At 40.8% G+C, this 26,023-nt stretch overlaps 2 protein-coding genes across 2 annotated transcripts; one reads left to right on the forward strand and one right to left on the reverse strand.

The window, feature by feature from the left end:
* Positions 1–1,508: 1,508 nt before the first annotated feature.
* Positions 1,509–9,929, reverse strand: ZIP11 (zinc transporter 11 precursor). The gene is made up of 4 exons (XM_077355102.1): positions 9,404–9,929; positions 5,149–5,204; positions 3,847–3,979; positions 1,509–2,167 (listed from the first exon to the last, which is right to left on the reverse strand). Exons 1-4 carry the CDS (start codon positions 9,837–9,839, stop codon positions 1,773–1,775), a joined length of 1,020 nt encoding a protein of 339 aa, XP_077211217.1. The 5' UTR covers positions 9,840–9,929; the 3' UTR covers positions 1,509–1,772.
* A 7,308-nt stretch (positions 9,930–17,237) lies between these two features.
* LOC143891942 (uncharacterized) lies at positions 17,238–19,599 on the forward strand. The gene is made up of 3 exons (XM_077396432.1): positions 17,238–18,216; positions 18,299–18,741; positions 18,831–19,599. The coding sequence occupies exons 1-3, from the start codon at positions 17,238–17,240 to the stop codon at positions 19,293–19,295; spliced, it is 1,887 nt and encodes a 628-aa protein (XP_077252547.1). The 3' UTR covers positions 19,296–19,599.
* The last annotated feature ends 6,424 nt before the right edge of the window (positions 19,600–26,023 follow it).

The following is a 26,023-nucleotide window of genomic DNA, read 5'->3' on the forward strand; positions in this document are numbered from 1 at the left end:
CTTCAAGAACCCGTCTCACTTCCAACCATACTTTTAAGTTTTAACCAAGAAAACCACCTCTTCTTGTTTTCAAGAAGCAACCCATAACCATTAAGATGCTCCCAATTCTTGAAACAAACCAAGAATCAATATTTCCATATCGAGTAACATCCCATTAGGCCACCCATAGGATCTCTACACAACTAAATTTCCTCCAAGAAAGACTTTCACTAGTTTTCTTCATGAAAATTTTCTAAAGGATTCAGTAGCCGACATCAACTAGTTTGGGACAAAGACTTAGTTGAGTTGAGAAAGACTTTCATTAGTTTCTCACCCTTTTAATTCAAAAGTTTCATTCAACCTTTTCACATACTTTTCCATGCACTCGTTTTCCTTTGGATTTCCCTCAGGCTCTGTTCACTTGTTTTCCTGGGAAAGGAAAAGAAAAGGTTTTCCGGGAATCTGACGTGGCATTAGGAATAGAAATCTAGGGAAACAATGTAGGAAAAGGTTTCCCGCGCCTGTTCACGTGCGCAGGAAAAGGTTTCCCGAGAAACTGCTCACCTACCTTTTTTCACTAGTTTTCCCGGGAAAGCAAATCCGACCAAAATAGTGGGATTTGGTTTCCCACACTTGTGAGAAAAGAGACATTTCCACATCATTTTTGGCAATTTCCATGTCATTACTTGACATTTTCCACCTAGGCTTGTTACTTTCTCAGGAAAGCAAGTGAACACCAGAATTCTGTTTTGTCAAGGAAAAAAGAGGCTGTTTTCCAGGGATTTGCTTTCCCGGGAACGCAAGTGAACAGAGCCTCAACAAATCCCATCATCCTGCACTTATCTTTCTGTTGGTCACTCAACAAATCCCATCATCCTGCACTTATCTTTCTGTTGGTCACTCAGCTTAAGCACGGTCCCCTCCCTGTGTTGCAGTTTGTTTCTGGCTGACTAAAGCAGCATGTGTTGCACCAAGTAATGTAAATTATGTCTATTCTATTGGTTGCGCCATATTGAGGCAACCATTCTTAATAAATTACGTTGCTCATGTATAACCCATATATATGAGGTAGTTATAAACTAGTTATTATATTCTTATAGTTATGAATTTTAAGGTTGTGGGTAGGCCGGTGATGTGGCACTACCTTTTTATTGGAAAAGTTATATTCTATTAGAAATGGAGAGAATTTTACAAACTTATTTCTCAGGAGAAATATGATTTCTATCGAATTGAACCTTCTATGATTTCTCTCGAATTGAACTGTAGTTGCTTCGGTTGTCTCAAATCAAACTTTCTCAATTAACCACTTAACAAATGGTATCGGAGTCATTAATCCTTCGCCATGATTGTATCTGAGACACCACCGGATTTAAGGTCTGTAATCATCCATGAGGATGAGATCAAGGGCAATAGGCCGGGATTTTTGTTGATGGCTAAACATTAACGTTTTCGGTTGAACCACACAACATTAAAAGCTATTTCTTTCCCAATAGCAAGCAGGAAAACACATTCAACTCTAAAAAGAGTAATTGCGGCAAAACTTGACTTGCAAATTTTATTCATGGATCAAATACTGAGGATAGCTTTCCACCCCTAATGCTTCTCTACATTTCATCTTCGTACTACTTATCAACAGACTAACTAGAAATGGTATGAACTATGCTTATCTTTACGATACAAGAAGAGACTTTCTACCTGTTATCATTTCAAGCTCTCCAAGAGAGCCATTCTCTTCCTTGATCTTGATATGGAGACCTGTATGGGGCACATGTTATCTCCAAAGCTGAGTTTTTTCATGTATCCCAGATCATCACAATGGCGATGACTCCAACCCCAAAGGTCACAGCAAAGAACTTGAGGAATGGGGAGTAAAGTGTGGCCGAACTTTGGAGGGCGAAATTCTTGGAGAGTAAATGGTTAATGGAAACGTAAATGAAAACCCCACAAGCAAGGCTCATTGAGATGGCGTAGATCCAGTCAGCCACGGCACCCTGTGCTGTGGCATCTATGATGATACCGATGGCAACTCCGATGGGGCTGGATATGGCAAATGCAAAGGCATATGCCGTACAGGATAAGAGGGGGCGGTCCGGAATCATTCGGAGAAGGGCTATTCCCATTGCAATGGCTGCAAATATCTTGTGTAGACTTACAGTCCACATGGCTTTCCATGCACCTCCTTTGGTCTCTGCAGTTCAATTCACAACAAGGAGAAGCTTTCAGAGCCTGGATTTCTGGTAGTTCAAAAAAATGTGCAGATATGTGTATTGGAAGCAAGGTTTAAAATTTCGGTTTCGGTACCGGTTTCGGACCTTGAAATTTCATAATTTAGGTGAAATATTAAATTAATATTAAAAAAAAAAAGATTTTTTGGGTCAAATTTCAGAAAAACTGAAATTTCGACCGAAATTCCGAAATTTCAGTCGAAATAAATGACCGTTTCGGTTTTTACCCATTTCGGTGTCGGTCTCCACCGAAATCCGAAAATTTGGATTTCGGTCGACATTTAAAACCATAATGGGAAGTGATACCCAAGCTCTCTTGTTTAATAATGGCACTTTTTATTTTACAAAATTTAGTTAGACGCTCAGGCCCTGTTTGTTTTGGATTTTGAGAATTGATTTTGGGTCCAAAACTGATTGTTGGACTCATAATGAAATGCAATTTTGAGTCCAAAAATCAGTTTTTGACTCAATCATTTCGATTTTGCGAATTAATTTTGACCCCAAAACTGATTATTGGGCAGTCTTTAGTCCAAGAATCAATTTTGGAGTCAAAATCAATTCGCAAAATCCAAAACGAACAGAGCTTTTGGCCATGATTGGATTGCAGTAATTTTTTTAGAAAAATTTGGAAAAGAAAAACTTTTCCAAAATCTCATGCTTTTCCATTGCCTGATTACATATGAAAAAAGAGATTTGAGCCACCGCAGTTCAGGTTTTATTTACAAGACCTTTAACCTAAAATAATATCCCTAAAAATTTTCATTTCTCTTTAAATTATGGACAAAAAATTTCTAAAAATAATTGCCTCAAGAAATGTGTTTCCTGCAATCTAAACAGGGCTTAAAGGCCATAACAATTCCCAGAAATCTATCAACAGAGACTAACACAGAAGTGTTAAATAAATTGAATATTGCCATTATGGAGATAAGGGTGTAGGTCTATAGGGAATTGATATCAACACTCCATTAATAATGGCACTCCACTCTTTAATGCTTCTAATTAGCTCCTAGAGACTTACAATTCCCAAACTCAACAGCTATGCATAGAGCCATAGAGGTAGATATAACTGTGGAGAGCCATCATGAAAACAAGGAAGTGCAGATATCATTTCACCGAGGACTGCATTCACTTATTTTAATAAGGGCAATTCTCTATTCACGCTTCTCTAATTATCTGTTAGGCCCTGTTTTCTTTGGATTTTGAAAATCGTTTTTTATTGCAAAACCAATTCTTGGTTTGCTGTGTAAAATCGATTTTGGAAGCAAAATCAATTCTACATATCCCAACAATGTGTATAAATTTGAGTTGAAATTCGATTCTAAAACTAAGAATTGTGTATTTTTGCTGGAATGTATAGCCAATTTGAGTTAAAATTTGATTCTAAAACTGCAAAGCAAATGCCCAATTCTTGGTTTTAGAATCGAATTTTAACTCAAATTGGTTCTACATTCCAGCAAAAATACACATTGTTGGGATGTAGAATTGATTTTGCATCCAAAATTGATTTTACACAGCAAACCAAAATCTTAACCCTGCCAAGAATAGGTCTTGGACTCAGAATACAAAACAAACTGGGCCTAAATGTTGATACAATTCCCAAAAAGTTGAAAGGTGGTTTAATTGGCTTGTGTATCTATCTTACCTGCAACTCCAATTGCAATGCCTTCAAATATAGAATGAAAACACAGTGCAAGAATCAGCAAAATACTATCACCAAGGGAACTAGCAATGGCAAGTGAAGGCTTTACTGTGTGAGCATCTATTCCTTCATGGTCCTGATGAGGCATACAAGAAAAAACAACAGTTCTCAGCTTACACCTCGATGCAAGTATACACGATATGTTCCAAAGCCATAGCCTTACATCAAATTTACATTCCAAGTCCATGGGCTTGTTTATGACAGACTTAGTTAGCATGGTTATCAAAAATTCAAGTCTAGCATTGGTTTTTGTAGTTTCTAAATCTAGTATGCATACACTCTCACTGAAATAGAGAACACTTCTAGGCATAGAAAAGGTTGAAACAGTGATTACTCAGAATTTGGCAGTGTAATAACCGAGTTACATTCAATTAAAACCTAACCCGAGTTACACTCAATTAAATCCTAAGCCGAGTTAGAGTTTCGAGGTTAACAATGATTTTCTTTTAAACCTAAGAAAAATATTAATTAAGTAACCTCATTTGACTTCTCAATTTGATTGATATTTACAACTCACATCTCCTATCATTTGGTCAAGTACTTTACTGAATTCCAGATTAATTAGGACTCGGGCTTCATTGCGTTCAAGCTGAGTTTCAAACTATTAATTCTATGTTCTCCAAACATGGCTTCTCTGATCTCATTAAGTGCTAGACCCTTTTTACCTCATATACCAAGTGACCACACTGGTGGTGAATTAAGTTTATGAACTCGACTAGGAAATGTTCACCATCCAGATGAATGTGGATGGGCATAACCCATTCTAAATGTGGCATACTGTTTGGGATTTTTATACATGGATGATTTGGTTAACTTTTAACAGATATCTGAAGTAGCCAGGAATGGGCACACAAGTATGACACTCAAGTATTAGAGAATTGTGAAACAAACAATTACACCAAAAGCTAAAGCTGTTGGAGAAGGCTTTATTTAATCTTTTATACTTTAACACTCCCCCTCATGTGTGGCCCCTCTTTCTAGGGTTGGCCTACACGTGGCACATGTGGGCCCTCTTTTGGGTTTGGCCATTGCATGTGGATTTTTGCTATCAAGGAGGTTTGAACTCTGGACCTTTGGCTCTGATAACATGTGAAACAACTAGTTACTAGAAAAGCTTAAACTGTTGGAGAAGGCGTTATTTAATCTTTTATCCTTTAACAAGAATGAAGGCAATTTACTTTCAAGAATTCAATATAGAAAGTAAATGGGACAGTAGTGTTCAAAAGATTCTCTACCATATCTCACCTGAACGCGTGATTGCGAGTGCTGTCCATTGCTGCTTTTCATCTCATCAGCATGCCCTGCAACAAAACAGGAAATATAAGAAAACGATTTAGTGACTAGGAAATAACGAGTAAAGACGTAGAAAATCTAATACTCATTGCCTACATTGTCAAATATTAGCGACAATGAATTATCACTGTGATTCTTTTATTTCTATTAAATGAAGTTGATATCAAAATTGGATTCGAATCAAATAATTTTGAAGACAAACACTATATAATATTTAGAATATATGATTACAAGAAAGCGGAGCAAACATTATTCAAGAAAAATATAAATGTTTTTATGACTAAATTTTGATGAGTTAAAATAGAGCCAGAGCTTAAAATTGATAGCTACAAATAAATTTACATCTATAAGTTATTTGATAACTATAGAGAAGTTTATATGTATAGGATATTTTTTTAATGGTATGTACGAGATATTTAATTGTTATAAAGAAATTCATATTTACAAGGTATACAGGAAACTATACAGTGTAAGGTTTTAAATAACCTGGAGCTCCCCAAATTTTCCATTATAGTGATTATATACATACACATATATAGATAAAACAGTTGGCTGGAGCAAATGTCGGTTTTGCTACCAGCAACAGAACGGGTGGCTAGCAGCATTTGGCCCTTTGATGGCCAATGATCTAAACCATGGCTTTATTGTTATTATTATCATTTTTTTCTTTGAAATGTCCATTTGCAGTTCAACAATTGGAGAGTCAAATATTGCCTAATGGAGTTGATTTATGGGTAAAGCTGGGGTGCAACTCTGGTCGATTTTTGGGAATTCGGGCTGAGCTTTTAGCATAAAATCGGGTCGATTCAGGTTGATTCCAATTTTTCAGCTTTCAGCAAAAGCTCAATCCAACCCGACCCAAGTTGCACACTAGAAAGGTTGAACCTAGGGTGAAACTTAGGTTGAGTTTTGGGAATTAGAGTTGGGCTTGTAGAAAAAAAAAATAATGGCAGCCACCTACACAGTTTGCCGACTCAAGAAAAAGCATGTTCTGCCTGTGCTGAGCATTCATAATTCCTCTTTCTTGTACCCTAAAAAATCTCTACCTAATTCACAACATTCAAACATTCATGTGATTTTGTTTCCTTCTACCAATGTTTAAAAACTTCTCAACACAATTCTGTGAATAAACAGATCCCTTCAAGTTGCCAATTTCAACTTATTTTCCATGCCAGTTTGCAAAAAAAAAAAGCTATTCTTCAACCGTACTTGTGGAAATCACTGCCAAATACAGGAAGTTTAGTCCAATAGCAGTCTTTTCATGAACTTAAAAGTTTCTTCAAAACAGTTCGCGAACGTTTTAGTTGATTTTGCTCTTCATGAAAGTCTAGAGATTCTCAAAGGTAAATTAACGCAATCTCTGGTTAATTTATGAAAATCAAAGCTGAATTCAAACAATCTTTGGCATTTTTCAATGCAACGTATGAAAATCACTGCCAAATTCAGAAAACTAAGTCCAATAGCAGCCATTTCACGAATTGAAGAGTTTCTTCAAAACATTAAAAAAAACTTTAGGGGCCGTTTGGATACGCGGACTTTAAAGTTTTGAATTTCCTCAAAGCCGTAGATGGGAGACAAGAGAAGCAGGAGACCAGCCGTCGTTTTCTGATTTCTCGCCCTTCTTTTTGTCAGCAAGAGAGTAGGAGATCATCCCAAGGAAGCATGATTCTTCCCTGGGAGCCTTCGATTCCCGCTTTTGAATCCCGTTTCGATTCCTGCTTTCTATTCCCGCTCTGGCAACCTTGAGCAGGATTCTTCCCGGGAGCCTTCGATTCCCGCTCTGGCAACCTTGGATCATCCCATGTTTCCAGGTTTTAGAAATCCTAGGATGGGGGAGAGATTTCTAAAACCTAGATTTCTTACTTGAAATCCAAGATTCTAAAGAGAAGTGAAACGGAAGGTCTCCTTCTTCTCTCATCTCCCATCCAGGAAATTGAGGAAACCCCATATTCTAAATTCCATGTATCCAAACGGCCCCTCAGTCAATTTTGTTCTTCATTAATGTTTAGAGCTTCTCAAAGTAAAATTCACAAAATCTCCTGTCAATTCCACAGTTTCTACAAAAAAATCGAAGCTTCCGCCAGCCATTTCACAATAAATCGTTCCCAAATTCTCAAAATCCAGATCAATTTTTCTTTCGTCAAAAAATTTCAAAACATCAAAGTGCATATCATCCAACTGAATCAAGCAAATTCAAGCAAAATCGCAAAAAGAATAAAAGACAAATAAAATTCAACAGAACTAAAAAAGAAACGGTTTCAAAATTGAGCTTCTCAAAGCCAAATTCACAAAATCTCCCGTCAATTTTCTACAAAAAATTGAGGCTTCTACAGGCCATTTCACTATATTCCGTTCCCAAATTCTCAAAAAGCAGATAAATTCATCTTTCCTCAAAATATTTCGAAACATCAATAGAAGTGGAAGGAAAATTTAGAGCTTCTCAAAGCAAAATTCACAAAATCTCAAAATCTCAGAACTTCTCAAAGTGAAATTCACAAAATCTCCCGTCAGTTCCACATTTTCTACAAAAAAAATTGAAGCTTCTACCAGCCATTTCACTATAATTCTTTCTCAAATTCTCAAAAACCAGATCAATTCTTCTTTCCTCAAAAAAAAAAAAAATTACAAAACATCGAACCACATATCATCCAATCGGATCAAGCACTTTCAAGCAAAATCGCAAAAAGAAAGAAAAAAAAAACACATAAAATCCACAGAACTCGAAAAGAAACAGTTTCAAAACACTTGCCACGAGTAGCAGAAGTAGAAGGAAAATTCAGAGCTTCATCAAAGCAAGAGAGACCAACCGTCGTAGATGGGAGATGAGAGAAGGAGGCCAACCGTCGTTTTCTGATTTCTCGCCCTTCTTTCCGTCAGCAAGAGAGTAGGAGATCATCCCATGTTTCCAGGTTTTAGAAATCTTAGGATGAGGGAGAGATTACTAAACCCTGGATTTCTTACTTTAAATCCAAGATTCTAAAGGGAAGCAAAACGGACGGTCTCCTTCTTCTCTTTTCTCCCATCCAGTATTTTGAGGAATTCCAAGATTCTAAAATCCACGTATCCAAACGGCCCTTAGTCAATTTTGTTCTTCATGAATGTTCAGAGCTTCTTAAAGTAAAATTCACAAAATCTCCTGTCAATTCCACATTTTCTACAAAAAAAAAATGGAAGCTTCCACCAGCCATTTCACAATAAATCGTTCCCAAATTCTCAAAATCCAGATCAATTCTTCTTTCCTCAAAAAATTTCAAAACATCAAAGCGCATATCATCCAATCGAATCAAGCAAATTCAAGCAAAATCGCAAAAAAAGAATAAAAGACACATAAAATTCCACAGAACTAAAAAAGAAACGGTTTCAAAACTGAGCTTCTCAAAGCCAAATTCACAAAATCTCCCGTCAATTTCACATTTTCTACAAAAGAATTGAAGCTTCTACAAGCCATTTCACTATAATCCGTTCCCAAATTCTTAAAAAAACAGATAAATTCATCTTTCCTCAAAAAAATTTGAAACATCGATGGAGGTGAAAGGAAAATTTAGAGCTTCTCAAAGCAAAATTCACAAAATCTCAAAATCTCAGAACTTCTCAAAGCGAAATTCACAAAATCTCCCGTCAGCTCAACCTTTTCTACAAAAAAAAAAAATTGAAGCTTCTACCAGCCATTTCACTATAATTCGTTCTCAAATTCTCAAAAACCAGATCAATTCTTCTTTCCTCAAAAAAAAAAATTTTACAAAACATCGAACCACATATCATCCAATCGGATCAAGCACTTTCAAGCAAAATCGCAAAAAGAAAGAAAAAAAAAACACATAAAATCCACAGAACTCGAAAAGAAACGGTTTCAAAACACTTACCACGAGTAGCAGATGTAGAAGAAAAATTCAGAGCTTCATCAAAGCAAAATTCTCAAAATCTCAGAGCTTTTCAAAGCAAAATTCATAAAATCTCTAGTCAATTCCACATTTTCTACAAAATTTGAAGATTCTACAAGCCATTTCACTATAATTCGTTCACAAATCCTCAAAAACCAGATCAATTCTTCTTTCCTCAAAAAAAGAATTACAAAACATCAAACTATACATCATCCAATCGAATCAAGAACCTTCAAGCAAAATGACAAAAAAATGAAGAAAATAATAAATAAATAAAAACACAAAACTCCACAGAATTCAAAAAGAAAGAGTTTCAAAACACTTACCTTCAATATCTCCTTCCCTTCCATTCCCCTGCTTCCGAAAAACAAACGAAATCGAACAATCCGCGAGCAAAGTCACTAAATACCCCGCACTCGCCAGCATAAAAGCGAAAGGATAACTCTTATCCGTTAGATCTCGAAAAGTCTCGTTCGCATCGCTAAGAAAATGCATCAGAGCCGTTCCTAGAAATACACCTCCTGCAAATTGAGTTCCGAGCACAAGAAAAGCATCGTTCCATTTGAGAAAATACGGAGAAATCCCTCCGGCGAAGGTTCCGGCAAAGACTAAGATCAGGCACCAGATCTTGACGAGGATCAGAGATTTTGATCTCAGATCTGGCTTTTCCGCCGTTGGATCATCGTCGTGGTTTCCGGCGCCGTGGCCGGAGACGGAGAGAAAGAGGAGGAAAAAGATTGTGAGGGAGAGTAATGTGGTCATTGGAAGAATTCATGGAGGGAAATTGGAGATAGGTTAGGGCTTTTAAATAGGGTTTTAGAAGTTACAAAGCGAGAGAGAGAGAGAGAGAGGGTCTTGAAAGTACAGAAAGAAACAAGGGAAGTACGACAGAGGCTACAGGCAGTTCTGTCCGCGCGTTTGTTCTATGGATAAGATTTTTGTTAACGTGCACCAAGAATGCGCGTATTAGAAGGAAAACGTGGCATTAGGATAAGATTTTTGCTAATGTGCAACAGAAATGCGCGTATTAGGATCGTCCTAAACTCCTAATGGTAGGTTTTGGTGAAAGGAAGGTTACGAGAAGAAAATGGCTGGGAATTGTCTGTTCACTGACTTGTTAGGATCGTCCTATGTCCAATGATTTTTGGTCCGGCTCTCATCTTGGTTATGCGCTAAGCGGGATCTCTCTCTCTCTCTCTCTCTCTCTCTCTCTCTCTCCACACACATAAAAACCGTTGGTGGGCCCAACAGAAACTGTTTGTGGAATGGTGGGCCCATCTTTGAACAACGTAGGCCCCGCCCATGCCACACCATAGGATAACCCAAACCGTCCATTTGATCGGCCATAAACGTAAATAGGTTGCGTCCCAAAATATCATTTCCATAGGCTAATCCTAGCCCTCCGATCTAAATAGAAACTACATCTTATGCAACCTCTATAGATTGTAGGGTTGTGATCATCCTACGGAAATGATTTTTGGGGCACAACCTATTTACATTGTGGCCCATCAAATGAATGGTTTGGATCATCCGATGGAGTTGGTCGTAAAGTAACATTAAGGCCCGTCCACAATATAGGATGATCCAAGCCGTCCATGGTTTGGATAATCCAATGGAGTTGGTCGTACAGTAACATTAAGGCCCAATCATAGGCCCCACCGATATTTTTTCAAATTGAAGCGTACTGTCCACAACATAAGATGATCCAAGCCGTCCATGGTTTGGATCATCATACGGTGTGGTTCGTATAGTAACATTAAGGCCCAATTTAGGCCCCACCCATATTTTTGAAAATGAAGTGTACCGTCTAGACCATAGGATGATCCGAGCCGTCCATTTGATGGGCCATAACGTAAATGGGTTGTGCCCCCAAAATCATTTGCATAGGATGATTACAACCCTCCAATCTATAGAGGTTTCCATAATAAGCAATTTCTCTTTATATCTGAGGGCTAGGATCATAATATGGAAACGATTTTTTGGGACACAACCTATTTATGATGTGGCCTATCAAATGGACCGCTTGGATCATCCTATGGTCTGGATCGTACACTGTCATAATGGGTTGGATTTGGGGACCAAGGAGGAGAATTTTGGGGGCCCATCAACTATCCGTGTGGAGAGAGAGAGAGAGAGAGAGAGAGAGAGAGAGAGAGGTGCACTAAATGATTCAAGGGGGGGTGCGGACACACTACGTCATAAAAGAAAAAGGGAAAAAAAAGGGGAGTATAACCTCAGTTTGGAGTTAACCGTTGAAGCCTAATGTTTAACGTTAGCCAGCCCAGCCGGGGCGGGGGAATATCCTCACCCTTTAAAAAATATCTTGCTTTTCCATCTTAAGATTACACCTGAAAATAGGAGTTTTTATATGATGAAAGGCTTTATAGTCCATTATTTTTCAAAATGTACGATACAGCCCACACCGTCCATTAGATGGGACACAACCTAAATAGGGTTCTGTCCCCAATAATCAATTCCATAAGTTGATCCTAACCATCCGATCTATAGAGGTTATGCTAAAACCTATGGAAATGATTTTTGGATCACAACCTATTTAGTTTTTGTTCCATCCATGGCTTTAAATTTGGACCAACATTTAGGGTTTCAGTGGATACCGAAATGGAAATTTGTTATACTCAAAACGTTACAAAGTTAGGGCAGAAATTTCAAATTTTCGGTTGAAAATTCGTCTTCTTCAAAATTTAAGCCCAAAAATCTCAATTTTTTCTAATATTTAATATTATCCTTAAATTTTGGCCAAGATTCCCAAAATTTCAGTCGGTATTTTCACCTGAAATTTTGTAGGAGATGAAATAGGGAAATGTTAAATGCGCCCCTTTTCATCCCTTGGGACACCGAGCTGCATTGTACGCGGCAATCAGGTCACTTCATTTCTTAAATGTGAAGTACATCAGCCTCTTTTTAGTCGTAGATATACTGTAGCTGGGTGTCCCAAGTCATGAAAAGGGGAGCATTTATCATTTCCTGATAAAATATAATTTGATTTGATTTGGTTGGATTTGGAACCGAAATTTCGGGTTCAGTGAGGACCAAAAGGCATTCTGAAACCCAAAATTTGAGACCATGGTTCCATCTAATGGATGGTTTGATATTTCGCTTTCAAAAGAAACTAAGACTAAAAACGATATTTTCTCTTTCAAAAGTGGTTGAGACGGCTGTCTCGTCTTCAAACAACGTACCCAACACGGCCTCCTTCCCATCCACTTACCTTTCACATGACTTTTATTTGTTGCCAATTCGCCATACATGAACCCACAAAGTCACCTCGTGGTCCCCACCAAATGACCTGTTAGAAAAATTGAGAAGCTCATGTTTCAAGGAGATGAGAACAAAGATTTTGAACACTTTGGATCCCACCACAGGGACCTGTTTGTGTAATCAAGACCGTTGATCTTTTAGACCGTCGTGAGCCAACCAACATGGTGCTCGTCCAATGTGGAAAGGACATCTCATTTGCAAGGTAAAGGACTACAAAAATCAACGGTTTAGATTTTCCTGCAGGAATCGTAAAATGAGGCTTGGCGGACTAGGGGCTAGGATTATCCAGTGAAGTGCGGTCAATGTAAAATGAGACTTGATGGATCAAGGGCTAGGATTATCCAATTGAGGTGGGGTCAACTACAATTGAGCCGAACTTTTGATGGTTGGGTAAATCATCTCGGATGGGGCCCAAAAAGTGGCTGTTTGAAAAGAGGCCAGTCCTTTGAGCAATTTTCAAAGACTAAAATGATCAAACTATGATACAACTAAATACGGGGAGGGTTGTCCATGGACACAGACGGTCCAACGGATTCGAAGGATTTAAAAGTTAATAGACAGGATTTGAGTGCAACAATTGGAGCCGAAACATGACAACTGGACCCATATCCTAAGGTTAGACCTGGCAAACGGGTGGGCCGGGACGGTATGACCCGACTCGGAAAATTTTACGGGTCACGAAGTGTGGACCAGACCCCACTCGTACGGGCCGGGTGGGGATTTACTAGTTACCTTACCCAAGACTACTTCTTGCCCATCTTTGCAATTGCATGTGATTATGTTATCCATTTATGTTGACTTTTTGAGAGATTTACGGGAAAATGGCAATAAAGTAGAAAAATTATGGTATTTTTTTCGAAATATGGCAATTACGGAAAAAACTACGAAGAAAATGTAAAAAATTATGACAATTACGAAAAAAGGCCAAAATAAACACTTTTCTACGGGCACCCACGGGTCCACCCAGCCCAGCTCAGTTTTCATGGGCCAGGTGGACCTGCGGGTCATTTTCAAACGGGTCACAAAGGAGTGACCCAGACCCTGAAAATACGGGCGGGCCGGGTCGAACCGTGGGTCCGGTTCAATTCTTGCCGGGTCTACCTAAGGTTCAAAATTGTTTGGAATTGTGACCCAAACTTAGCCACAAAATGTTAGTATTATAATATAAAAAAGTACTTGTATTTTTTACACTCAACTTCAAATATCTATAGTGTGTAGACCCACATTAGAAAGTGGAATTTTTTTTTACATCCATACAAGAGGAAGTGAGGGGGCATTGGATTTATTTGGGTGAGAGCCTTTTACAAAGAACTAAATAAACAAACGTGTGTACGCGTCCAGCTGAGTCGCGCCGCGCCGGGCTAGGTTGGCTCGGGACGTGGGCGTGGGTTTGAGTTTAAAATTCCTGAACATTTTTTCTTTCTTTTTGACCCGTTGGATTTCCTAAAGTTGTGACTGTTCATTTTTCACCACAAAACAGCTTTCTTTTATTGGCCATTTTAAGGGGTGTCAATACGAATTTAATGGGTGCCTCAAAAGGACACTATTTCTTTACAAAAATCATAGACTTATCTTTATCTTTAACGTAGAACAAAAACAAATAGAAACTCTGGTGTTTCTCTGTCTCTCTAGTTTTTCCCTCTATGATAGTGATATTTTTATCTTCTTCCTCTTTCTCGGTTTTTTTATAATTTTGCTTGGACAATTGGAATGTTCATGTGCGAGGTTCAAATCTATTTGATCGTGCAGTTTGGTGATTGTGTTCAGATATGTTGCACCCACTAAATTCACATTGCAATCATCGGTTGGATTAACCTTAGCACTGTCTGAAACAAACTTCTTTCAGTATAGGCAATCCTTCCTATAGTGTCTGGGTTTTTTACATTCAAAACAGTTCCCCTTTTCCTTTCGTGTAGTTTTCTTGAACTTTTTTTTTTCTTTTCCATTTTATATTTTTAAACCTATCTTTTTTTTGTTTCTACTATATTTGCCGTAGAGATAAATTCTTGTCTCTTGTTTGTCAGTCGGTTTTTTTCCCCTATCTTAATCTAGACCACTATTTAGTTTAAGTTCCATTTGTTTATCTTGTGTGCGGAACGCCTAATTACCGGCGTAGAACATTTTTTGTTTTCTTTTTTCCCTTTTACACAAGTGATATTGTCCAACTTTATTTTATTTTTGAGTGGACAGCTTTTCGGCTTTTCCCTTCTTCAATGCCTATTGATTTGGTGGAGTGTCATTCTCGTTGCAAAGTATTGGTGCAACGAATGGAAAATCACTAACTTTCCATGCACAACCTAAAATGCCCCAAGCAACCACTTCTGAATCCTTTTGAAGGTTATTCCTCCAATCCTATGATTAATAGAATTACAATTTCAAAATCTAGTTCACAATCCAGACCCTAAATGGTCACACCATTAAATTTACACAATTTCACAATAATCTATAATTAAAACTGGGAAATTATATCCCCCCCCCCCCCCCCCCCCAACGGTTTCTGGGAGAATGGTTCACTGCTTGAGGATAAATTCACGCCCCACAATGTTTTTCGTTGCCTTCAAAACTTAACAAATAACTTTGTGTGGGGGGGTTGGGGGGGGGGGGGGGGGGGGGGGTGGGGGGAGATACCATTTCCCTTAAAACTCTGCCATATAATCTAAATACATCAGATCACTATCATAACTCTATCAAAAATTCTTTTACCAATTACCAACATAATATCCATCATTTCTAGGTATCAGAGGGTAGAAAAAAAAAGTAAAAATATAAAATACAACTTACCTTGGGAACCACACTTGGAATTGTGGAAAAGGGTATGTGAAAACTATAGAAAGGGGTGAAAAGTGGATGGGGAAACTCTGAAAAGAGATAGGATTTTAGGTGTTAGACCTAAAATCGGTAACAGGTACAGCAGTGGCGTAAGAGCTGAGAGCGAGTGACGAGGGATGTTGAGTATGAGTCCTGTGGTGAGTGCTTAGTCCTGCACAAGGCAAGCGAGGTCAGAAGACCAGACCGGGTTTTACTCCGGACAGGCCCTTCGACACTCAAGTCAGTATGAGCAGGAGTGAAGGGGAGATGTCTTAAGAGTTTAGGGAGAGAAGGGATTTTCGCATTACCCATTAGTCTGAGCTTTAGTCCCCTATTTATAGGGAAAATCTGTTGAGGTGTCCTGGACAGGTGTCCAGGACAGGTGGCGGCCTGTGAGAGGCTGGATCTCACCTACTCTGAACAGGTGGCAGCCTGTGAGAGGCTGAGCCTCACCTACTCTGGGACAGGTGGCAGCCTGTGAGAGGCTGGGTCTCACCTACTTTGGGACAGGTGGCAGCCTGTGAGAGGCTGGATCTCACCAACTCTGAACAGGTGGCAGCCTGTGAGAGGCTGAGTCTCACCTACTCTGGGACAGGTGGCAGCCTGTGAGAGGCTGGTGTTTTCACACCCTATCAGTTGCCCCCCAGTTTTCCAAGTCATTGAAGGACTTGGGAAAGTGTGATCACTCGTTTTTCTGGATGGGGAGACGTTGTTCGGGGGTGAATCGAAGAATTTAGCACGGAGTCCGGAGTTCGCAGTCCGGATTTAGGAGTTCGGAGTTCGCAGTCCGGCGTCCGGAGTACGGCTTCAACCGGACTGGCTCCTGGCGCAACACAGAGTCAAATATCCAGTCCGGAGTTCGCAGTCCGGAGTCCGGAGTTGGGAGTTCGCAGTCCGGAGTACGGCTTCAACCGGACTGGCTCCTGGCGCAACACAGAGTCAAATATCCAGTCCGGAGTTCGCAGTCCGGAGTCCGGAGTTGGGAGTTCGCAGTCCGGAGTACAGCTTCAACCGGACTGGCTCCTGGCGCAACACAGAGTCAAATATCCAGTCCGGAGTTCGCAGTCCGGAGTCCGGAGTTGGGAGTTCGCAGTCCGGAGTACGGCTTCAACCGGACTGGCTCCTGGCGCAACACAGAGTCAAATATCCAGTCCGGAGTTCGCAGTCCGGAGTCCGGAGTTGGGAGTTCGCAGTCCGGAGTACGGCTTCAACCGGACTGATTTTTGTCGTCTTGTGAGAACGCGTTATATCCAGTACGGTTTTTTCCGGACTGAATTTTGTCTTCTAGCGGCCAGTTCGGTGCGGACCGGACTGATTTTTGTCGTCTTGTGAGAACGCATTATATCCAGTACGGTTTTTTCCGGACTGAATTTTGTCTTCTAGCGGCCAGTTCGGTGCGGACCGGACTGATTTTTGTCGTCTTGTGAGAACGCGTTATATCCAGTACGGTTTTTTCCGGACTGAATTTTGTCTTCTAGCGGCCAGTTCGGTGCGTACCGGACTGATTTTTGTCGTCTTGTGAGAACGCGTTATATCCAGTACGGTTTTTTCCGGACTGAATTTTGTCTTCTAGCGGCCAGTTCGGTGCGGACCGGACTGATTTTTGTCGTCTTGTGAGAACGCGTTATATCCAGTACGGTTTTTTCCGGACTGAATGCCGAGTGCGGAGTGCGGAGTGCGGAGTGCGGAGTGCGGAGTGCGGAGATCCATCTTTGGGACGTGAATGTTTACGCGCGTGCTTGATCGTATTGATGGTGGGAGAATGTGTCCGTCATAAATAGGGGACACGTGGCGCAATCCGGATGGCCTCGAGATGCGTGCATCGCATTTATTACCCCACCGCCTCTGAAAAACTATATAAGGAGGTTTACCCCCCTTCACTTTTTACTTTTTACCTTTCATCTTTTTCCTCTTCTTGCTCTGGGAGTTTCCACTTCTCAGTTCGCAGCTCGCAGTCCACAGATTGCAGATCGCAGTTCGCAGTTCGTAGTCGCAGTTCGTAGCTCGCAGTCGCGTTCCAAGATCTGTTAAGGGCTCCACTCACCGGTATTCCTCTCAGCCCTTCCTTTTACTATGTCTGGTAGTACTTCCAATTCCGAGTCCGGTACGGGGTCCTCCACTAGCAGTATTTCGGAGTTTAGGATGCCTCAGGAGCCTTTCTTGGCTAGTCCGTCTGATAGGATAGACCTTGTAGATAGTGACGATGGAGGGGATAGGGATGAAGTGATCTTAGATCTGAATGCCACTCCTCCCTTGACTGGCAGTCTCCCGCAAGCAGGAGGGAGTGTTGAGAGCGACGTTAATGAAGCGTCCACAACATTCCGTCCTGGCCGGGCGGTGGAGGTGATCGCTAGAGCGCGGATGGATGCCGATCCAAAATACAACTTGCGAGCTCTAGTCGAGGAGAACTACCTCACCAGGTCTATGCTGGGGGATATCAGGGATAAATACTGCGTGCCCCCGAGATTTGAACTGAGGGCAGCTATAGAGGGAGACAGAGCCTGCAACGAGAGCCAGGATCTCTGTATTTATGAGGAGTCACTGAGGGCAGGACTCCGATTTCCGTTGCACCCCTTTTTCTCAGCGGTGCTACGTTACTACGGACTAGCCCCGGCCCAGGTAGCTCCGAACTCATGGAGATTATTAGTTGGGTTTTTATACCTCGTCCACGGTCGGTTAGAGAGGAGTGTGACTTTGTCACTGTTCCGTGCTTGTGCACACCTGAAGAAGCATAAAGAAGGGGGCTGGATCTACATTAGCCAGCGCCCTGAACGGAAGATAATCACTGGCATTCCTTCGTCGATTCACTCGTGGAAGAATAGATTCTTCTATGTTGTGGATCAGGAGGCCAGTGAGCCCTGGTCCGTCCCTCTAGTGTGGGACACTCCAGATACCTCAAAACTGAGTCGAAAGCCGCTCCTCGAAGGTGAGGACAGGATAACATTCGCCTTGATGCGGAAGGAGATCGAGCAATCGGGCCTCATCCGTTGTAAGGAGTTTTCTGAAGAGGCGATTCTGGTCGGGCTGGGCGTGAGTGCCGCGACTCCAGGACGTATGTAGCTAGACTTGTCTATGCAATCTGTTTATTTTTTATATACTTGCTTCTGACCGTTGGCTGCTCATTTGTCATGCAGAGATGAAGAAACAATCAACCGTCGAGAAAATCAGGCAGGGAGCTCAGCCGCGGGCACAAGAAGGTGCTCAACAGGCGCAGCAGGAGCGCCAGAAGAGAAAAGCGACTGTGCTGGGGAGTCCGGCCCCGTCACAGGGCATTCCTCCCCCATCCCAGAAGCCCAAGACTAAGGTGAAGCTAATAGGCCCCTTTGCTCAGGGCGGTGGCTCTTCTAAGTCCGGTGGTGCTTCTACCGGAGCCGGTTCTGGGGCTCGCCCTCCTGCGGGGATTAGTGAGCAAGTCTTTCGACCCAATTGGGCCGTTCTGAAGGATGACACTGCCTTAGGCGAGAGCCGGGTAGCAGCAGAGCTTATGAGCAAGTGTTTGCTGCAGAAGGACAAGCAACAGGTCCTTTACGAGCCGCCAGCTACAGGAGAGGAGGATGTGTTGTCCTCCGCTTACCAGGTAAGGAAGTAGTGCTTCGATTTGCTAACTTTCTGCCCATTTCTTTCTTTCACCATACTGATGCCTGTTTCTTTCTGTTCTTTCTTCAGATCTTGCTATACTATAATGACCTCAAGGAGAAGAGTAAGAGCTTCTCCCAAGCCATTACTTCATCTGAAGAGGTGAACGGAAAGTTGGCCGTTGAGGTGCAGGAGCTTCAAACGAGCATCGGGCGAATAGAGGAGGAGAGGAAGTTGTTAAAAGAAGATCTGGCCGCAGAGAAGAGGAAACTGGCCAAGGCTGCTGAAGCCATGGAGGCTCAAAGAGGAAGGGCCACTGACAGACAGGAGAAGGCAGTAAAAGAGGCCACAGAGGCAAAGGAGGCTGAACTTTTCAGCCTGTCGAGCGAGGCTTACAGTCTTGGATACTACGACTGCCTCCAGGAGCTCCAGGCCTGCAATCCAAATCTGTTGATGCAGAACATGACTCTCCCTGCCAGGCCGAAGATTACTGATGAGGAGCCAGATACTCCTGCTGATACTCCTGCTGACATCACCTCTCTTCCAGATGCTTAGATTTTTTTTTTGTTTTGTTTTGACCTCTTTTTGTAATGGTCCTTGAGACCCTACAGCTTTTACCAGCATGTTTAAAGTGAATTTTGTAATGGCCCTCGAGGCCCCACATATTCTGATCAATGAAATTTGTCTGTCTCTGATACTTCTCAGCTGAGTGATTTGCTTGACTTTGTCTTTTTATTTTGATAACCTGTGAGTGAGGCCGTTGATGGTCGAATTGCGACGAACTGGTCTTTTAACAAGTACCCAAGTTTTGTGAACTGGGTTTCCATTGAGTACCCAAGTTTTGTGAACTGGGTTTCCAATGCGTACCCAAGTTTAAGAACTGGGTTTCCAGTGCGTACCCAAGTTTAAGAACTGGGTTTCCAGTGCGTACCCAAGTTTTGTGAACTGGGTTTCCAGTGCGTACCCAAGTTTAAGAACTGGGTTTCCAGTGCGTACCCAAGTTTTGTGAACTGGGTTTCCAGTGCGTACCCAAGTTTAAGAACTGGGTTTCCAATGAGTACCCAAGTTTTGTGAACTGGGTTTCCAGTGCGTACCCAAGTTTAAGAACTGGGTTTCCAGTGCGTACCCAAGTTTAAGAACTGGGTTTCCAGTGCGTACCCAAGTTTAAGAACTGGGTTTCCAATGAGTACCCAAGTTTTGTGAACTGGGTTTCCAGTGCGTACCCAAGTTTAAGAACTGGGTTTCCAGTGCGTACCCAAGTTTAAGAACTGGGTTTCCAGTGAGTACCCAAGTTTTGTGAACTGGGTTTCCAGATATAAAAATGACACTGAATTTGCAAGAAGATTATTTATTCATAACAACAAATATACAAATATACAACTTTACAAGATCACCTTTTCACGCCGGATAATTCGACTACTGATAATATTTCCTGAGGTTTTTGGAGTTCCATGCATGAGGTAATAGGTGCTCCTCCAGTGTCTCTAGCCTGTAGCTTCCTGGCCGGATAACTTCCTTCACTCGATAGGGTCCCTCCCAAGTTGGGGAAAGTTTCCCTACTTTCGTCGGCTGGGAGACGGCTGCCTTTCTTAGGACCAGATCCCCTGTCCTGAATTCTCTGGGGCGGATTTTGGAGTCGTGATAATTCGACACCTTCTGCTTATAAGCGGCGACCCGGATTCGAGATTCCTCCCGGATTTCTTCTAGTAAGTCGAGGTTGGCGCGGAGTCCGTCGCTGTTCAGTTGCTCATGGAAACTGATGACTCTGGGAGATGGGGTGCCTATATCAACAGGTATCACGGCTTCAGTTCCAAAAGAGAGGTTGAATGGTGATTCACCAGTCGTCGTGCGAGGAGTGGTGCGGTAAGCCCACAGAACATGGTAGAGCTCATCTGCCCACCGGCCAGCCTTTTCATCCAGCCTTTTCTTTATCCCTTGAAGCAAGATCCTATTGGTTACTGTGGACCCCGATCCGAGATAGGCGGCGAGGGAACGGATCCCCACACCATCCGGATCATCCACGTGTGAAGGAGAGCTCTACCAAGGAACTCTCAAAACGGATGCCACCCTCATAGCATAGCACGAGTGGCGATATAAAAGAAAGAGATATGTCTCGATCCGGAACCGAGGTTCGAAACCGAGACATACCTGAAATAAACTCAGAGTCGCCATCCATGGATATGCCATGGAACCCTAAAATCAAATCCTCTGTGCAATGGATAACCAGAAATATATATGGGTTCGTGCCTGGTTACGAACGGGGAAGGTCTGAGAGCACCCCCGATTCGTCCGAGTGCAAGCACTTGGTCTCTTATGCCATTTATTATTAACTCCAAAGAAGTTTGGATAAAAATCATCTGAAATGGGAACAATCCTCAGGAATCGTCTACCTAAACATGCATTTCCTGAGGATAAAGATAATAAACACATAAAATAAAATGAAAAATGTGCCACCTAAGCACAGCTAGGTTATGAGTGACAAACCTAAAGGGTGTCTAAGTTCTGATGTGCAAACACATGCAAGCCACAGCAAAAGGTATAGGATCAGTACGAGAAAGTAAGAAAACACATCAAAACATATAATAACAACATAATAAATCCTAAGACTCTAAATTATTAGCCCGAGTCCTCGGATGGTCTGGTATTCATCCGAAGAAGCCTACGTATCCCCGCCTCCACGAGAATCAAGGCAACGTAGTTCTTCGCACCTATTCTAAGCTAGGATGCCTAAGACACCTAGACCTCTATCCTAGACTCGATCTAAAAGACCGGACCAATTATTAAAGTTTATTGTACGATTATTTAAATTCCAGTGAATTATGGATTTTAGGACACCCTATATGCCCTAACTAAATGCAGATTAGCCCTAGGCTAATGCAGGTGGTTCCTACAACCTATGTGTAATTAGGCTGTATTTCCTAAGGAAAACCAAGGGTGGACTAGCGTATCCTACTCTAGTCATCAATCGGCGATGTGAATCGCCAACTGACCGGACGGAGGCGCTCCTATAACTCTAGGACAAACCCCTAACTCTAAAACAAGCACACAACAAACAAACAATCAAGCAACCTAGCAAAAGAAAAACCTAACTCTAAAACTCTCTATCTAGGAGAAACACCTAACTCTAGAGGAAGATCTTTTGAAAACAAGATTAGAAAGGTTTTTGAAGGAAGTTTAAAACATTTATTTACAAAAACGTTTGGCTGGACTTGGGATGTAAATCCCAAGCTGCACTACGTACCTCGGAAGAGGATCAAGCCAACGTAGTTCGAAACGAACTCTTCTAATGACTATTTCTAAAACATTTAACACTCTAGGCTTTTTAAGGTTTTTCAAGTGTTTTTGATTTAATTTCTAATGTTTTTGAGTTTTAAAATATTTAATGTTTTTGGATTTTAAAACTTTTTTCCAATACTTTTGAAGTTTTAAAGTGTTTTTTCACCCTTTTGGTCAAAGACCTAAGGGAAAATACAAAAAAAAAAACCCTAGGGCCAAACCCTAGAGCCAACAGGGGAAACCCCTAAACCAAGTAAACTAACGCCAAAGGCGAAGGAATGATCTAAGATCACAAGCGAGCACAGCTCTCCGAAGAAGACAAATGAGTTAAAGACTCCCTAACAAGAACAAATGAGTCAAAGACTCCTTAACAAGAACAAACGAGTCAAAGACTCTCTAATAAAAGCAACTAGAGGATAAAAAAGTCAAAAACTCTCTAAAGATACTGCAAAAGGAAAGGCGAGTCAAAGACTCTCCAATAAATCCAACTGAAAGAACAAATGAGTCGAAGACTCTCTAGAAAAACTGCGAAAGAGATAAATGAGTCAAAGACTCTCTAATAACAACACCAAAGGAATAAATGGACCAAAGATTTTCTAAAAGAAATGGAAACACGATTCAAAGACTCTCTAAGAGAGACGAAAACACGAGTCAAGGACTCCATTGACAACAACTAAAGGATATACGAGTCAAAGACTCTCTAAGAGATGGAAACACGAGTCAAAGACTCCACTAATGCTAATTAAAGGATAAATGAGTCAAAGACTCTCTAATAACACTACATTAAAGACAAATGAGTCAAAGACTCTCCTAATAACACCACCTAAAAGGCGAATGAGTCAAAGACTCTCTAATCAAGGGTTGACTCCTATGCGAAAGGACTACCGAATAAGGAGAGACTCACAAGCAAAAAGAATAAGAGACCTTGTGCATATTTGGCAAAGGTAAAAACATCCAGCCAGGCCGGACAGCTACCTAGCCCTCAGGGTGCAACAAATGTGCAACCCAATACCCATAAGGGTAGGGGTATGAAGCCAAGCCGAGTAGGGTGTTCTTCCAAAACCAAACGGCGCACTCTAATAACACCATCTGAAGGATGAATGAGTCAAAGACTCTCTAATCAAAGCCGACTCCTATGCGAATGGACTATCGACTAAGGAGAAACTTACAAGCAAAAGGAATAAGAGACCTTGTGCACATTTGGCAAAGGTAAAACACCCAACCGGGCCGGACAGCTACCTAGCCATCAGGGTGCAACAAATGTGCAACCCAATACCCATAAGGGTAGGGGTATGAAGCCAAGCCGAGTAGGGTGTTCTTCCAAAACCAAACGGCGCACTCTAATAACACCATCTAAAGGATGAATGAATCAAAGACTCCCTAACAGCGCTACCTAAAGGACGAGTGAGCCAAAGGCTCTCTAATACTACACTTAAAGGAAGAATGGGTCAAAGACTCTCTAATACCGCCACTAAAAAAAAAAATAAACGATTCAGAGACTTTCTCATACTCTAAAAAAGGGGGACAAATAAGACATAACATGTCTTTTAGCTCAAAAAAGAGACAAACCATGGATGCTCCCTAAATGAGGCATTATATGCCTCCAATGGGAAAAGGCGGGCTCTAAGCAACGAGGCTTGCTCCTCGATGGGAGCTGCCTAACGAGACGAAGCGCGTCTCCTTATGAAGGACCTTACTAATGAGACCACAATGGTCCTCTAAACGAAGGAAAGGATCTATCTAAAGGTGTCTAAAAGACTTGGAAAGTCCACCAAGAGAGCAGAAAAAGAGCTACTAGGCAATCTCAAATTTCCATTCAATTCTTATATAAACAAATCAAGTACTAAGCAAAGAAAGATTTACAACTAAAGAGTACACAACCTGTAATAATAGCAATCATAGCATGTAGCCTAATGAAGTAAAAACACTATCAAACACTCAAACACTTCAAAGCCAACCACAAACCCCAATACGGGGACTCAGCGAAATCAGATGATGCCAAAGTAATCATCTGATTTCAATACACATATAATATTCCTACAAACCGCCTTGAAATCAGACAGTACTCATGTCGAAAATATCGAATAGAGTAGTCATCTGATTTCCTCCTTCCTATTAAACAATTTATTTAAAATAAAATTAATTAGCCCAGACCAGCCGCTGGGTAGCCTAAAAAACTTAACTAAATTACAATTACAAAGCCTATAAACTGCAAGACAGCGATTATGCATTGAAGGACAGCAACCATATATTATTTCACCAAGCCAAAATGACTACTACAGAGCGCATAGTTAATGAGATAGCAACTACTCATTACAGGGCAGTTTTGAAGATCAAATCGGTAAAAAAAAAATGAATAAGATTTATACGAGAATTGAGCCTATTTGAGGACATATTTGTGTGCATGAACTAGGCCAAACAGCAACAGATTTGTGCGCCTATACGGTGTTAAACATGAACAAATTTGTATGCATGAACCTGTGCTAAACAGAAATAGATTTGTGTGCGTGAATTGAATTCTGTGTAGAAAATAAATTAAAACCTGTACCAATCATGGAAAAATTATGTGCAGAAACATGGTGCAGAAAATAGGCTAAACTTGTGTCCAAAACAGGGTAGAAAATAGGCTAAACTTGTGTCCAAAACAAAGTAGAACTGCTGTCTTATGCAAACCATATAAAATCTGTGTGTGAACCTACGAATCATTATGGCATTGTTACCATTTTCAAATGTACAGATGTACTTTTTTCTTTGTTTTAAACATGCATTTCAGAAATAGGACACATCAATATTTGAAATCTAAGAATTCTACCTGAATAACAAGATCTTAAATAATCCCAATTCTGAACCTAATCATGAGGGAGAGAATATTCTGACATTTATCATTCGAAATCCCATTATGATTGCAAAAGTGATTATGTTATAACTATGAAGTAATAGCCCTGTGCTCTTGACCAATACTAAAATAACAACCATCAAATGCATAAGCTTATAGTACAGTAGCCATCTTGGAATCATTACCATTACTAGAATTCCCTGTTTTAGAAACAATAAGCCTGTTTGAGCAATTTGAATAGATGTTATGTTCAGATACCTCATTAACAACCTTATTAACTAGCTTGCAACAGAACCCATAAAACTTCTAACAAAATTGCATTCTGGATCACCCTGACTAACCCACTATTAATATACAGAGGACAGCAGAATGTGTGTGTGTGTACTGCTATTAAGACCCTGAGAGCAACGTCAAACCCTCCATAGATTTTTAAAACCAAATACTATATCAGCTGTTAGATTTGCTTCACCAGAAAATTTCAAGAGCCAGATCCTTCAGATCTCCATATGGTATTAGCCAAAGACAACAAATGATATAAAATATCCCTGGCCCTTGTTAAATTTGCTTTTGACTAAACCATGCTAATAACCTACAATGTGAACTCCTTGAAATCTCTGGGATGAAATGAAAGTAGTTGGACCATAGGAAAACTATTTGCTACTCCCAGCCTGACTTTCTTTTTTTTTTCTTTCTTTTTTTTTTTTTTTTAATCCGGGCTGAGCTCTAAGCAAATGTACAGATGTACAGAGTTCAGACAACTGCAAATAAAGGTTAGCACTGCGAGGTTAATTCAGGGTCTAGGCCACACAATTCCAACTGGACTCTTTTCTAAAAGATTTGGGAGCATTTCTTGTTTGGCTTTAGCAATTTTTGAACATAGTAATGCCTATCTTATTAGCTAAAGCAATGACATTGGACAAACCTATTAAACATTTAAGCAACAGTGGCTATGTATGAAATGCACTTAACCATAATAAATTTAAACCAATTCTTTTTACCAGTTAATAGCGACCCACAGATGACCAAATGAATATTCTTATTTAAGTAATATTGGTCTGGATACAGGGGAAGCAATATAATCAAGTGAATATAAATGCCAATGCCCTGAAGTAAAGTAAAAATAATAATAAAATAAATACGAAAAATATCTATACTAACAGGTTCCAGAGTC

This window comes from Tasmannia lanceolata, unplaced genomic scaffold (assembly GCF_043159265.1).
Source record: "Tasmannia lanceolata isolate RefF3 unplaced genomic scaffold, GAP_Taslan_0.1 ptg000015l, whole genome shotgun sequence".
Taxonomy (NCBI): Eukaryota; Viridiplantae; Streptophyta; class Magnoliopsida; order Canellales; family Winteraceae; genus Tasmannia; species Tasmannia lanceolata.